This window comes from Aythya ferina, assembly GCF_964211825.1.
Source record: "Aythya ferina genome assembly, chromosome: 11".
NCBI classification, from domain to species: Eukaryota; Metazoa; Chordata; class Aves; order Anseriformes; family Anatidae; genus Aythya; species Aythya ferina.
Genome location: NC_140307.1, coordinates 3,476,130 through 3,490,254, shown reverse-complemented (window position 1 = coordinate 3,490,254; position 14,125 = coordinate 3,476,130). Strand labels below are relative to the sequence as shown.

The 14,125-nt window shown below is 42.1% G+C and overlaps 1 protein-coding gene across 5 annotated transcripts in view; it reads left to right on the top strand.

Moving 5' to 3' along the window:
- Window positions 1-53: 53 nt before the first annotated feature.
- ASB7 (ankyrin repeat and SOCS box containing 7) overlaps window positions 54-14,125 on the top strand; it is a 30,517-nt gene continuing 16,445 nt past the window's right edge. For 2 of the 5 annotated variants that reach the window (XR_014696637.1, XM_084531582.1), the window contains exons 1-4: window positions 54-142; window positions 1,051-1,145; window positions 6,433-6,531; window positions 9,695-9,955. Coding sequence is in view for 4 of the 5 variants with exons in the window: in XM_084531582.1 (XP_084387708.1) it covers window positions 9,745-9,955 (211 nt within the window). In the remaining variant the exon portion in view is untranslated. Of the gene's footprint in view, window positions 143-1,050; window positions 1,216-6,432; window positions 6,532-7,269; window positions 7,375-9,694; window positions 9,956-14,125 lie in introns of those variants that run through there. The other 3 variants (XM_084531584.1, XM_084531583.1, XM_084531585.1) reach the window with 3 other exon arrangements.

Genomic DNA, 14,125 nt, shown 5'->3' with positions numbered 1-14,125 from the left:
GCCCCGCCGCCTCCCCCCGGCCCCCCCCCAGCCCCGCCGCTCCCCCCCCTCCCCCTCCCCCCTCCCCTCTCCTCCCCCCTTTCCCCTCAGCGCCGCCGCCTCACGGAGCTCGCCGGGTGCCCGCCTCGGCGGCGGCAGGCAGGTAACGGCCGCGGGCGGCGTCCCGGCCGCCCCCTTTTTGCTTCTTCTCCCCCCCCTCAGCCTCGGCCCGGGCCTTTTCGGCCTCCCCCGGGCCGTGTGGGGGCGCCGCTGCCTCAGGGAGGGGGGGGGCGGCGGGGCCTGCGCTGCTCCGCTGAGCCCCGGGGGGGCCGGGCAGCACCGTCAGGGCCCTGTGGTTATGGGGGGAGGGGGCAGGGTGCTGGGAAACCCCCCCAGTTCCTGAGGACCCCCCCCTCTTGTCCCCGGGACCCTCTTCCCGGAACCGCTCTGCCCAGAGCCACCCTGTCCCCGATCCCCCCTTTCCTGAGGACCCCCCCTTATTGGGGATCCCCCGGATACCCCTTTTCCCAGATCCACCCCTCTCAGGGATCCCCTTCCCGGATCCCTCCCCCCCCCCCCCAAATACCCTCCCTTTCCAGGGGACCCCCTCTTCCCGGTGGATCCTCCCCAGGGGCTCCCCCTCCAGGGTCTACCCCCTTTTCCAGGACCCCCCTTTTCCAGGGACTCCCCCCTTCCCAAGCACCCCCCTTCCCGGGGACCCCCCTTTCCCAACACCCCTTAAACAGACCCCCTTCTCCTTCCCCACAACCCCCCTTCCCAAACACCCCACTCCAAGATAACCCCCCCTGGACGCCACCCCCCTCAGACCCTTTCCACCAGCATCTTCCTGTCCCCGACCCTGCCGGGCACTTGGGGTCCCGCAGCCCCCCCCCCCGGTGTCCCCACTCAGTGCCCTTCCTTCTCCCCACGCTGCCGTCCCGACCCCGGTAACGCACCCGTTCCTTCCTAATCCTCGCAGGCTCTTCCTGTTTCAACCTGGTATCGCTTTGGTCTCGGTCTCTCTCCTGTCATTGCCTGGCTCAGGTCGACTTTTATTTATTTCTTTTTTAGGTTTAAGCTGCCTTAAAGGAGAAATAAGAATCGTGACTCCAAAGAGCAAAATAAGACAGAAGAGAGAAAACGGCACGCAAAAAATCCCCAGAAAGGTGATAATTCATGTAGACTTCTCAGAATCATCTGAGACGCACGGTTTGCCTGGGTTTGGGGCCTCTCGTTGTAAGTGTTTTTCCACGGATCTGAATAGGTAGCATTAAATGCCTTTGTTCTCTCAAAACCTGCTTGCTATTGAGCTTCAGAAGTTTGAAAGCTCCGAGGCCCGTTTGAAGCACTCTTCCTCTTTTCTTTTTGTAAGTTTGTCATTTTCTAAATTTAACCTGCAAACGATATTTTGATCTTGAGTTGCTGCTTAACGTTTTTTGGGTCTCTTCATCTCAGGAGCGTCATTTTTAAACGACTTTGCTCTGGGTAGCGAAAAGGGTCGGCTCTTTCAGTCTGTTCACTAACTTACCTGACTTGTTTCTGCTCTGATTCTAAAATCGTTACTGGAGCAGGTCATGGTAATTGCATTTGGTTGGTTCAGTTGTACCGAAGTTTTGCGTGGGTCAGGCTTTTTTTTTGTATTTTAACTGAGTTGCGAAAATCGTCGCGCGTTTAATTGGATGGCGTTTGTTTACGAGTACCTTGTGGGCTGAGATCACAGGAGAAGATAATTCTGTTAGATGCTGAAGGAAAAAAAAAATGAAAGGAGTCATCAAAAACTGAGCCCTGCTGGTAAGAGGAGGACGGTTGGGGTTCAGAGCGAGAACAGTTCCTAGGGAGAAGTGCTTGTTTTACATGGCAAGGAGATAAAGAGATGATCTCTAGAAGGAAAGAGCGTTGGGGGGGGCTTGATGATAGCAGTCAGCCTTTTTCTGTGTCCTGCTGTTGCTGTGCTCCAAATAATGGCGTTTCTGCGTGTTCCTTTAATGCCAAGTCTGTATTGACTCCATCCTAATCCGTTTCAGAAGTAGATGAGGTTGTGTTATTTTGGCAAATATCCTCAGTGTGGTCCCACCGGTCTTTGTCGTGTTGTCAGAGACGTCGTTGACTGCACCAGAACGTTTTTGCGTTGTCAGCAATAAATTATTTCTCAGCGTTAGTTGCAGGGGGAAAAAGCCGTACCTGTGGCTTTGGTCAGGGGTGGATCTGTATTCTGGTGTGTGCGTCCTCGTCGTGTGTTGAGGAGTAGCTGTTAGCAGATTAAATAGAAAATTCCTCAGTACCTCAAGTTCTGAGATATTTGCTGAAAGTAGTAAAGAAATTATCTGTGTCATTTTGCTAGAATGCTGCAAAGTCATATACATATTGCTGGGACACGTGGACGTGCCCGGTGTGATTGCAGGAGGGGCTTTTATGCTAATTGGTGGGACAGACACGCATTAATATGAACTTTGCAGTGCAGTTATGGCACACCTGCTTTGTAAAGTTGCATTGTCCTAACAACCTCTTTGCAGCCCATCCCGTGGGTCTAACGTGGGCCTTGCGTTAACGTCGCTTCTCCAGCAGAACATCTTGGTGCTGATAAGCCGTGAGATCTTTGGGGACTGTGTCTGTGATTTGTGAAGCTCCTTCCGAACGTGGAATGCCAATGCAGTGAAGTGTGATCCAGATGTAGAGGCTGGAACTGGATTCACAGGAATCGGGGAATTAGCTTCTGGCAGAAATTTACACGTGGTCAAAACAAGATTCGGAGATAAATGGTGTGCTGAAGCCCTCCTCTCAAGCTCTGGAAGGAATGCAGCACATTGCAAGTATAGCTGTCCCCTTAGAAACACACATCCAGAGTGCTGTTTGTTTGTTTTTTAATTATCTTCAGGCTATATATCTACTTTGTTTTTGGTTTTCCTTAATGTGAATTCTCTACCCTTAAAGGAAATGGGTAGACTGAGAGGCTGTTTTCAGTTGTTCCAGCATTTCCTTCCAGAATGATACCATTGCAGTGAAATACAGTTGCTTTATCTGCTGAAGTCATCCAGAGAATCCTGTCCAGTTTGATTCTTTTAGGCCATATTAAAAAGAAATGCAGAGACTTGAATGAAGCAAACTCTGCTCATCAGTTGTCTTATTAGGACTGAGTGATACCTTTTGGTGAGGCTTGAACTAGTTATTTTTTCCTCCTGCTTTTGTCATTCCATGAAAAGTTGGTGTTTGGATACTTTAATGACAGCAAATCGTGTTAAAATTTGTAAGTCTTAGGCATTAACACTTGCTATGAATTGTTACTGAGTTTAAGGCTAACTTTTCATTTCACTGGTACTGTTTGAAACTTGTTAAAAGTTAGAAGAGGGATTGTGTTTTATGCTGGTACAGGAGGATTGCAAAGCATGCTGCAGGCCACGAGCTCCTGCAGTTGGTCAGTGCAGATTTGAGGGAGGAGAGTTACAGCTGTGTGAATCTGATGCAGCATTCCCTACTGAAAAAGCTCTGCAAGGCCTTGCTTCAGCACTGACAGTGGGCTCCTTGGTTTGGGGGGAGTCACAGCATATTCTTCATGAGGTTCTGCTTGTGGTTAAGGTTGCCAATGTATCGGGAGGGAATCTTCAGGATGGTTAAAGCTGACACATTGCCAGTGCTTTCTGAAGGTGATGTCTCCTCTGTTGCTCTCCTGTTTGCAGACCCAAGTTACTTGAGCTGGCTGATTTCACTAGTTCTCCACCAGGCCCAAAAGCCAGACCTCAGCCTCTCCATGAAACGGATAATAGTTGGTAAAATGACACCTCTAAACTTCAATTTCAGTCACCTGCAGAATGTGCCAGCCCAGCAGCTGCTTGTTAGTGTCTAACAGCACCACGTGGTACCATAACCACCTGAAGTCGATGGAGCGCTTTTAGATCAGCTCTCTTGGTTCAGCTGAACGTGTCCCAGCTACAAGATGGCATTATTGGTGCCCTCATGAGAACCCTGTAACTCTTAATGACCACTTAGGAAGTGTGAAGGCTTCTTTCCTTTGAAGCAGCAGTAGTTCTGTGATGGTTGGGAAGATTCGTGCACTATTAACTCATTGCTTCCAGCACTACGCATGCGTGGCTCGGTGATTTTCATCTCAGTCACTTGGATACCTCGCTTGATGTCTGTCTGGGATGTAGCATAGAGCAGCTTGCAGGAAATATATTCAGGACCATCAGGCTCTGTGAAATTCTGATATTTCACATGTTATTTGCAAACTTTGTGATTGCGATAGGAGAACACAAATAACGTTGTTTGCCTTACTCTGTCTGTAGAGCTCCTGAAATAGGAAGCCGAGCGACATAGGAAGATGATGGTTGCGTTTAGGCTCTTCGTCAAACACATTGTCCGTTTCTGAAATGCCATTTGAGTGAGAACACATTTAGCTTGTTTGAGTTTTGAAATGGGTGGGAGAATAATGAATGCTAATGTGATTATCCTTACTCCACCGGGCTTTCTTTTCTTTGGTTGGTTGGTTTAAATATCGTGGGAGACTTCAGATACAACCAGGACCTAGGCTGACTAGTTCTGTGCTAGATATTAAGTGTCATGAGTAGTGATACGCTTTCCCTGTTGTATACAGTGAGGTTGGTGCCAGTAAGTGTAATCCTTGCTCTGCTGTTGGATGTGTAACCTCATGGCTCACAGATAAAGCCTGTTAGGCTCTTTGAATGAACAAAACACTGTCCTCTAAGGTCTCATCTTTAGTACCAGCCTTGAATCTTCTTTAAAGTGCATGCGCAGATACGCTGGAATTCATTTTCCACGTAACGTTTGCAATGACTTGAATGAAATAACACGTTAATGTAGAAAAGTCTGGGATATCTATTGATAAATAGTCCCGTTGTCAAAGAAAATGATGATGTTTGTCTTATTTTCTTTAGTTAGTGTGCAACTTCTACTACAATTATTAGTATTTTAAGCAAACTTTGTCAAGTTGAGTAAGTGAGCTTTACTTTCACTAAATATAACTTCTTTTTATTAAAGTTACAGATCTTACTCTTGCCATATGCAGCTAATTTTCCTTTGGGGGGAAAAAAGCTTGTTACTTTTTTAGTGGAGCAATCTGTTACCTTGTCTGTAGTCTGTGAAGTCAGTGCAATTCTAATTTGCATCAGCTAATAAAAAATGTGTGGGTTTTTAAGTGAAAATCATGCAAAAAAAATAAAAAATAAAAAAGGTGAACTAACGACTGATCAACTATGCAAAAACAAGGCTAGAAATGTGATCAAATTAGGTCATGGCAGTGCAATTTTGTGCAGGGCTGTGAGCATATCTGCAAGCCCTGTGTGTTTTATCTTGGGAAGCGAAGCTCTAGGAAAACGTGCATAAGGGGATGAAGAGAGCTTTTCTCCATCCTCTTTTTCTGAGCTACCATCAGGAAAGCAAGATTTTATGTTGCGTTAAGTGACAAGTTTTAAGCTAAAAGCTACACGGTTCTTAAATTGGTCTGATGCAACAGACAGAACTCGCAGTTTGTGTGATCTGCTACACAGTGCGGTAATTATTGCTTTTATTACTTGTGGTATCGCAGCGCATAAACATGATGAGGGGTCCTTCCCAAACAGCTCACAGCCAGAGCGAAAAAAAGGCCAGAAAGAGAGAGGAGTACAGTGAATTAATGAAATAATATCAGTCACTCAAGGCTCTCAATGGGGCCATGCAGAGTGGTTAGATGTTGGGACTGACGCTGGTAGCTGCAGATGGCAAGGAAGGAGAATAAGATGGGCTGGTTTGAAGAAAGGAAATGGGTAGGGATGGTAACTGGTGTTCAGTAAACCTGGATATGAAAAGGAAAGGTTTGATGTGTGAAGAAAAGGGTGAAGATTTTGGGGCTGAAGGTATTGCTTGCACTGTGAAGGTGTCTGTGAGCCTGGCTGCTTGTGTGAGGGAGAGCAGAGTGACCTGCTGGTGCTACAGAAGTCCAGCTGAAGGACAAGGAAAGAAGTGCTTTGTCTTGTCAGCTTTTGTTCTTGGGATAGAGAAACATAGGTGGGATAGGGATAAAGAAACAGACGTGGACTGGGAGGAACTGAGTGGATCCTGAAGGTTTTTCCTGGAATCTGGCTCCCATGGGAAGATGTTGAGCAGTCAGGCAGAAATATCTACTGTAACCTTTGCATTCATCCTTGTTCCATGGCAGGACAGATGCATGAAATGGTTAGAGCAGGGCTTAGACATTTCTTCAAGGGGTACTCCAGAGAGGAAGCGCATCTCTAGTTTCTCTTGCCTCCTGTAAATTAATCTCTGTAGCCTTCTCCTCATCTGGCAGAAGGAAACTCTCCCCAACCCAGTCTCTGGAGGACTGTCTGGTAATGAAGGAAAACATACTTGGGGACTTTTTTTGCCATGAGGGTATTAAAATGTCGCATTCTAGTGCAGATCCAGGGTAAAAGTAGGTAAACCTCTTACTTTTTGACCCTAACAAGAAATATCGTTCTTTTTAAGGGGTAGCAGGTTGTTTGACACACATGGGCACACAAGATTATGAATAGTGAAGACAATGAAGAGTGGGACATCCATCAAAGACTGACAACCCCTCGTAAGGTAATTCAGGAACACATTGAATTTATCCTTTTGTGCTTGCAAAATCAGTTAAACTGTTGTTATTGTCCTTTATTTTCATGCCACTTTACAGTCATTATACCAAGAATGTATAGGTACATTTTTTCGTACTTACTCATTTTAATTTTGTACTTGCATGAAGAAAGCCAGTATGTAGCAATCCAAATGCATAATACGTTCTGAATGAGATTGATTATAGTTACAAAACATTTCATATTTAAAGTGCCAATTGGCTAATGAATTCCAGTAGTCCCCCTCTCCTTCTCCAAAAATTGATGCCGTAAATGGAGATTTATAAACAGGATTTCTAAATGATCTGTGGAGTGGAAATTAACCTATTTTCAAAGCTGGTGTGTCTAGAACTATCCTGAAACCTTCAATGTTGCAGTTAAGTATTCTTGTCATTTGAATTTCATTGCTTGCCATAGGGGTGAGATAGAAGAGTAGATATTTACAGAAACTACGCAAGTGATAAAAGGAGCTGCTTATGCCCGACTTTGTCTTCAGCTTTGTATGTTTTAGTACTTACGTACTTTAGTACTAGCTAATTTGAATAAGCTCTGCTAGTCACATGCAACATATGGGGCCAGTGCCAACTTTTTGTAATGCTGCATTACAAATGTACCCACCAGCTGAGAAGTGTGATATAAAGAGCTTTGCTTTTTCTTAACCAACTGTCTTTGTAGATACTTTTTGGGGGGATACTGCTGGCCCCTTAAATGAGAAATCCATTTCTTCTCACCTGTATGGTCATCTTGTCTCTTTCTGTCGTGCTTTGAACAGCAAGTTTGACCTTCATTTTCAGGACACTGTGGGATCTTGCAGGTATTATTCCTTTACCAGTAGGGACTGTAAAAATGGTGGTAGAATGTTTTCTGTCAGATATTCTCAGTTTGGGAAAAGAGTTTATTTTCTGTGTCAAAAAACAAGATAAATAAGGTCAAAGGGGCGTGTTTTTTGGAGGGTTGGGGGGCTAGGGAAGTGTTTTGATTTTGTTTCTGAAGGATTTCCCTCGAACTCATACTTAGTATTGATTACTTTCTTTGGTCAGCTTTCACCTATAAATCCAAGATGCTGTTCTTGCGGGTGGAATTTCATTAACAGTACTGTTAGTGGTGTGATCTGGAACGAAGTCAAGCTCCCTGTATTATAGGTGAGCACATTCCTAAGTGCTAATTGGAGTTTAGAAAAGAGCTTAGCAAAAGCCTATTAGAGTCAATAGAAATACTTCCATTGTCATCAGATTAGTCGAGTTTGATTTTTGAATATGATGCCAACGCTGAACCTATCAAGTTAGCAGGTGCCAGTTTGCAAATCCCTTTCTTCCTGTGTCAGATAATGGAGTCCATACCATGAAACAAAACCAAGGCAGTGTCTAAGCCACATACAACCTATTGAGCTAAATAGCTGTCTTTCACAGCCCTATGCTGAATTAGTCTCTCTTGCCATACGTAGTATCTTGAAGCATTTATAAATGTCAAAGGCAGGCATTTGCTGCATGTAATTTCCATTTTTGCTGTGTAAGTAGGGTCACTGTAGCTACCTGTTCATTATAAGTTTATATCTCTGCAAGCAGCACGCAAATAACTTTTTTGCAATGAGCACAACCAGGTAATAAGAAGAGTGAATAGACATCTATGCCTTTATCTGGAAGGATGGCAGTGATTGATGTTTTCGCTTTCATATTGTCTGTGTGCATACCTGGATCAGAGAAAAACAAGTGCCCAGTGGGATATGAGAAGTTGATTGCAATGCCTTTTGAGTGACCTATGAATCATGAGGATCTGGAAATCCTTATTTACGTAAATGAAGGTTTAGGTGGTGATGTGGGTTGATGTTCTAATATAATGGGGGTTGGTGTAAATTTTAAGGATCATTTAAAATTCATTTTCATCTTCAGAATTTCTTGTTACTTTACTCATGATTAACTTTACAGCATTCTAAATACATTTTTTCTTTAATATTCTATTTCTGTGTTAATGTCCATTGCAATTTCTGGATAATTCTGAGATTTTTATTGCTCAGCACTCCCTTCATTCCTTGCTTTTATTCTTCTAATACTCCTTTCCATTCTAGGAATACCTGATAATGGAATATGATACAGAGTGTATGTGAAAATGTAAATACTGAACAGATTTTGTGTGCTGTGAAAGAATTTCTGAGTACCTGTTTTTTTTTCTTGTCCTCAGCTGGGTAGCAAGTAGAACTGCAGATGAGTACTTTTCAAACAGGGCATGGAGTATAGTTTTTGGTTGTTTTTTTTTTTTTCTCCCCAATATATGCTGGTATTCTAGGTTCTCTGACAATGGCTACTTTAGGTAGCCTTTTGGCCCAGCCCTCTCATATGCTTTATCAAGGTAATTATAAGTTGAACTGTTCTGATATATTTATTTGTAGTGTTTGACAGGACTGTATTAACTGAACTTTTATGTTCTCAGGTCTCATATAATATCATTGCCTGGCTTTGGAATATAGAGGTCCTTTACATTGTTTATGTACTAATAAAGAAGCCCACACGCCAAACTACTGGCAGTAGACTCTTAACATTTTTTTAAAAAAAGGAGGGTGGGGAAGAGAGGATTAAAGTTTTCACTTTGAACATTGGTGTTACTAATATTCTTGTGCAGTATGTCACAGGAAAATGTTATCTTAGTAATAGAACACATTTTCAATTAAGTTTAGAGGTGACATATTTCTAGAAAAAATAATAAAGAAAAAAATCATAGTTCCATTGCTGTAGCAATACCGTGCTGTTTCATGCAGTTTAGATGATGTATTTAGCAGTATCTCCAGAGCAGTGGTATTAACCAAGGTCTGATCTTAAAGGAATGTTGGGTCCTGGAGATCTCTCATCCTGCTTATTGTTGGGTGCTTTAGCTGTGGTCTGCTTGTTGATGCTCTCATTTTTGAAGAAATGATTACTATTCATTATGTGCAAGTGTCCTTTTTAGTCGCAATTCAATGGTGTATACTACAATTTTGCTAGCAATAGTGAGATTACTTGTGTTTTGTCCTATGTATAAGATGGCTTTGCTCTGCATATAGAGAGTAAATCATAGCATTGCTTTTCATTAGTACTAATTATTTTTTCAGATCTCTTTCCTGGTTCCAGTCCTAATTAATTCATGCTTTATATTGATTCAAGGTGACTAGTGCGACCTCATGACGCTTCTGTAAAAGGCAGATTCAGCTAGGATGTTACACCATCACTGTCGGAGAAACCCTGAACTACAGGAAGAATTGCAGATTCAGGCTGCAGTTGCTGCTGGCGATGTTCACACCGTGCGCAAGATGCTGGAGCAAGGATATTCTCCAAATGGTCGAGATGCCAATGGCTGGACCTTGCTTCATTTCTCTGCAGCAAGAGGGAAAGAGAGATGCGTCCGTGTTTTTCTTGAACATGGAGGTGAGTTGCCTAGAGAGAGAAATCTTGATTCCCATCTCACAGCTTTCTATCCCAATTCCCATTGTATGGCTTTCCAGCACCAATTAGTTGCCAGACTACTTTTGATTTTTTTTTCCTCTTTCATTGGAGTGCTGCTTCATTTCTGTTTCTATCTGATGCATGCTCTGTGAATGAGGTAATAGATTAGCTTTAGATCTTAATACCTGACAGTTTTTTTCAGAATCGCCCAGGAATTGTTAAAAGAATGAATAAGCATTATAAAAATAGGGCAAAGAGCTCATTATAAACTTAAATGCACTCACTATAGGCCTTTCTACTGTTAGAGGCTGTTATTAAGGAAGGCAGGTCCTTGAGTTGAAATTGTAGGGAAGATTGTTTCATAGTTCTCAAAATTTAACAAGTCACGTTAAAGACTTACATTTCTGTGTAGGTTTTAACACAGTCTGCTGAACTTTATGATAACATTACTCTCCGCAGGGGTTTGAGTGTCAGCTAGTCCAGCTGAGTTTACGTCTCTCCTGCATCTAATGATAGCCAAGCTTTATTTCAAGAACTAATTGAGTTTTATTTAAGTGATATAATTGCTTGGGTGATGTGTATTCCCCATTGAATGGTACAGTCAGAATTTCTTTCTGCTGTATCTTTTTCCAAGGCTACCTGAAGGTTTAGAAATTGATAGTCTTAAACTTCTAATGTGACACTAGCGAGGAAAACCAAAAATGGGATGTTCTCCACATTCTGAATAGCGTTCTTAAAGAACAACATCCTTTGCTCTAGCACCGTTCTTATCAACTTAATCATGAACTAAGATGTTTTTAGTCCCATGGAAACTGAAATGAATCATCTTTTTGATGCTTTACTTATCTGAGGCTTGGTCATGGTCCCCTTGTTTCTATTGCAGTATTTGTCAGAAGTATAGATAAATCACCCTTAAAATTGAGTGGCATTAATGGGCTTGTGATATTTGCCCAATTAATGGTATGTTATTTCCGAGCAGGAGTGAAATACAGCCTGAACAACTGGACCCCGTTTATACATAAGTACTGCAAATTCTAAGTATACAATACTGTCAAACCCTCAATGTTGTTCCTGGAAGGGGGGGAAGCAACTGAATCGTGCAAATAAATAACTTTAAAATTCTACTTTTTAAATGTAATACTGTAGATAATTTCAAATCTTCATCTTTATAGGCTGTGGGTCTCAAAATGTATGCTATAACTTTGTGAGCTTGAAGATGAGCTGGAAAAACAAAAGCATAAAACCCTATTTATCTTCATTGTATAGGTTTTGCTATTAAATAGCTGCTGGCATGGTGTTTTGTTTTGGTTTTCTATCTTTTGATGTTGCTATTTTCTATATGAAGTACAAGCAGAATATGATGCCCAATGAAAACTGTCTGTAATGAGACAGATTCCTTGTGCTGGAAGCAGCACAGAGTTTAATCACCAGGACTAGAAAGTTGAGTAACAAATAGTGTGAGGGTTAGTCATCTACAGCAGCTTTTCTGTAGCTGAGCCTCCCTTCAGAAAATTGGCACTGTTTTGTGCCTTACCTTGTTTTGCCTCAAAACAGAGGCATAAAAGATAATGAGTGTTTAAAACATAATAATGTCACAAGTGAGCTAATAAGCAGTGAATGAGCTGACTGTTAAAAGCGAACTTAATCATGCTTGCCTCGTTAGTGAGAGGTTTGTGTCTACCTTTCTTAAGTCTCCACCTTCCTCCCTCTCGAGAAGTAGATTAGTTTGACATTGGGTGTTAATCCCTTTGGACCCAAGTGATATTGGGGTGAAAAAAGTCATTTTCTGGTATGAAATTTACAGTAAGCAGAATATAGAACTGACTAGAGATGTGTATTGGTAATAAAGGGGAGGGAGTGGATGAAGTTTTGGAGAAAAGGGGGAACCTGAGGGTTAGTGGAAGCAAGGGGGAGACCGGTGATAGATGTGATGCCAAAGCCTAGCAGAGCTGGAAATATGTTCATAGGACAGGAACGAGAAAACCATGCCGGGCTGTTGCTGAGGGTAGCGTGCCATGCCTCAGATCTTGGACGCTGGAAGAGCACTGACATAGGCTTGAGTGGTAGTGAGTTTGAGATGGGTTTTGGCTAATAAACACTGAGAAGGAATCTGATCGCTGACCTGGAAATAAGAGGTAGCTTCTTATGGGAGTCATGACCTAGCTGCCTCCTGCTTTTTCTCTCTTCTTCCAGCATTGCTCGCCAGCAAAGAAAAGAGCCAGGGGACAGCATTGTGTATGCAGCTTGGCTGATTGGAGCGGAGGTGGTGGAACAGGAGGAAGCATTTATTTTCTGCTAAACAAGGAGGAGAGACAGATAGATGGGCAGAACGCCTAAAGTAGCAGTTCAAATTGAAGGGTAAAGCCAGCAGAAATAGCAGCTAGGTACAGAGGTTATAGGTCAGATAACAAGTATTCTTATGAAATGTGAAAACTGAAGGGTGGAGCAACTTAGTTTTCATAAGTGAAAAATAGTGATTTTACTTAAAGTATTTGTCACATTTTAATAAAGGGAAGTTTCTGTGAAGCTAGCTCTTTCTATCCACAGGAACAATCCAAAGTCACAAAGCTCAGTAGGAGAACAAAATGAAAACAGGGGTTGTAGTTTTCAGTGATCTTAGATTTTTTGCATAGCATAGCAAGCTTTTTTTTTCCCCTCTTAATGTATTCTTTGCTTTTAAAATAAGGTATTGTCTGTTTCAATATAACACTGCACAAAACCAGTTTGTTTAATTCCCATCACAGTTAGCACAGTTAGTTACCACCAGCTAAGATCCTGAAAGCATGTAGTTGCTATCTGTCTCTTGGTGATAACTCTCAACGTTAATTGAGCAGGACAGCTTCTTGTTACTTGTGTTAAAGTGAAAAATGATTTGCTAAAGCTCTCAGAAACTGAAAAGTAACGGAAGTATCTAAGCAGATGTATTTATTTTTAGTCTTGGCTGCAAGGTGTCTAGCTTTAAGGTCATGGAGAATCCAGGAGAAACTAAAGAATGGCAAATGCTCATCCCTCCCTAAAGCTCAGAGTGGTCTTGTGTAGTAATGCCTTTGTGGATGTCTTTTGTATCAATGTCCTAAAAATTAGTCATGCAGTAGCCATGTTTCTAAACCACGTTTCTAAACCACATGGTCAGAATTAAGTCCTAGCTGGGGGGAGTTTGCTTGAAATAATAGAAGTACTTTATGAAGCCAGAAGCACTGCTTTCTTGGCTTCCCAAATGAGACTGATAGAGTAAGCTAATGAAAGTGTCATGAGAGAAGGGAAGCTGTCCCACTGAGCAGTAAACTAAAACTAAAATTTTAGACTCTTATTTAGGAATCTATATATTCTGTAGATTACAGTATTAAAAATGAGTCTCATTAACAGTTGAGTTTAAATGACTAGTTTAGGTCCCCAGTTTTAAAATGAACTAAGATCACGAGTATCATTGTGTTGCAATTTTCTGTCTCAAGTGAGGTTGATTATAGTAATTCGGTACCCTTGATAAGCAGCTCAAGGTTTATGTCACTGTATTTTGCATTATATTTAAGAACATTAGAAGTGACCAAATGCAGCTGTTCATATTTCTAGATTCTGCTATCCCCAAATTTATGGGAAGCTTGAGAAGAAATAACTATAATTGTCAAACAATCAGGATGGAGGCAAGATAAAGAAATGCTGGCAAGTGCTGGCTTCATCCCTTCCTAGTTAAATACGCTTGTACCAGGTACTTTTTTACCCCTCTGCAGAATCTGAAAGGTAAGCTAAGTGAATTCTTTCCCAATTCATTTCTACCTTGCTTGCATTCCAGGGGGAGAGAGTTACTTTACAATATGTTGAAGCCTTTTTTTTTTTATATTTTAAAAAAGTATAGCAACCAAAGTTTTTAAGAAAACATCAGCTTTGCAGTATTCTTTTTGCTAATACAGGGACTGAAAGGATAGAAATTGTATGTGATATAACACAGGTCCAACTTTTGCTAAAAGCCCTTGTGCAGTTCAAAAGTTTTACAGGAGGTGGCAGCAAGACATTTGCTGAGTAGCAGCAGATAATGTTTTGGTCTTGTTAAAATTGCTTCCTTAATCAAGGGGGTAACTGCTACCCTTAGCTCACTAAAAGCCCGTAATCTTAACAGGAATCACAATATTTGTATTGTGAGTTTTTGTTACCAGG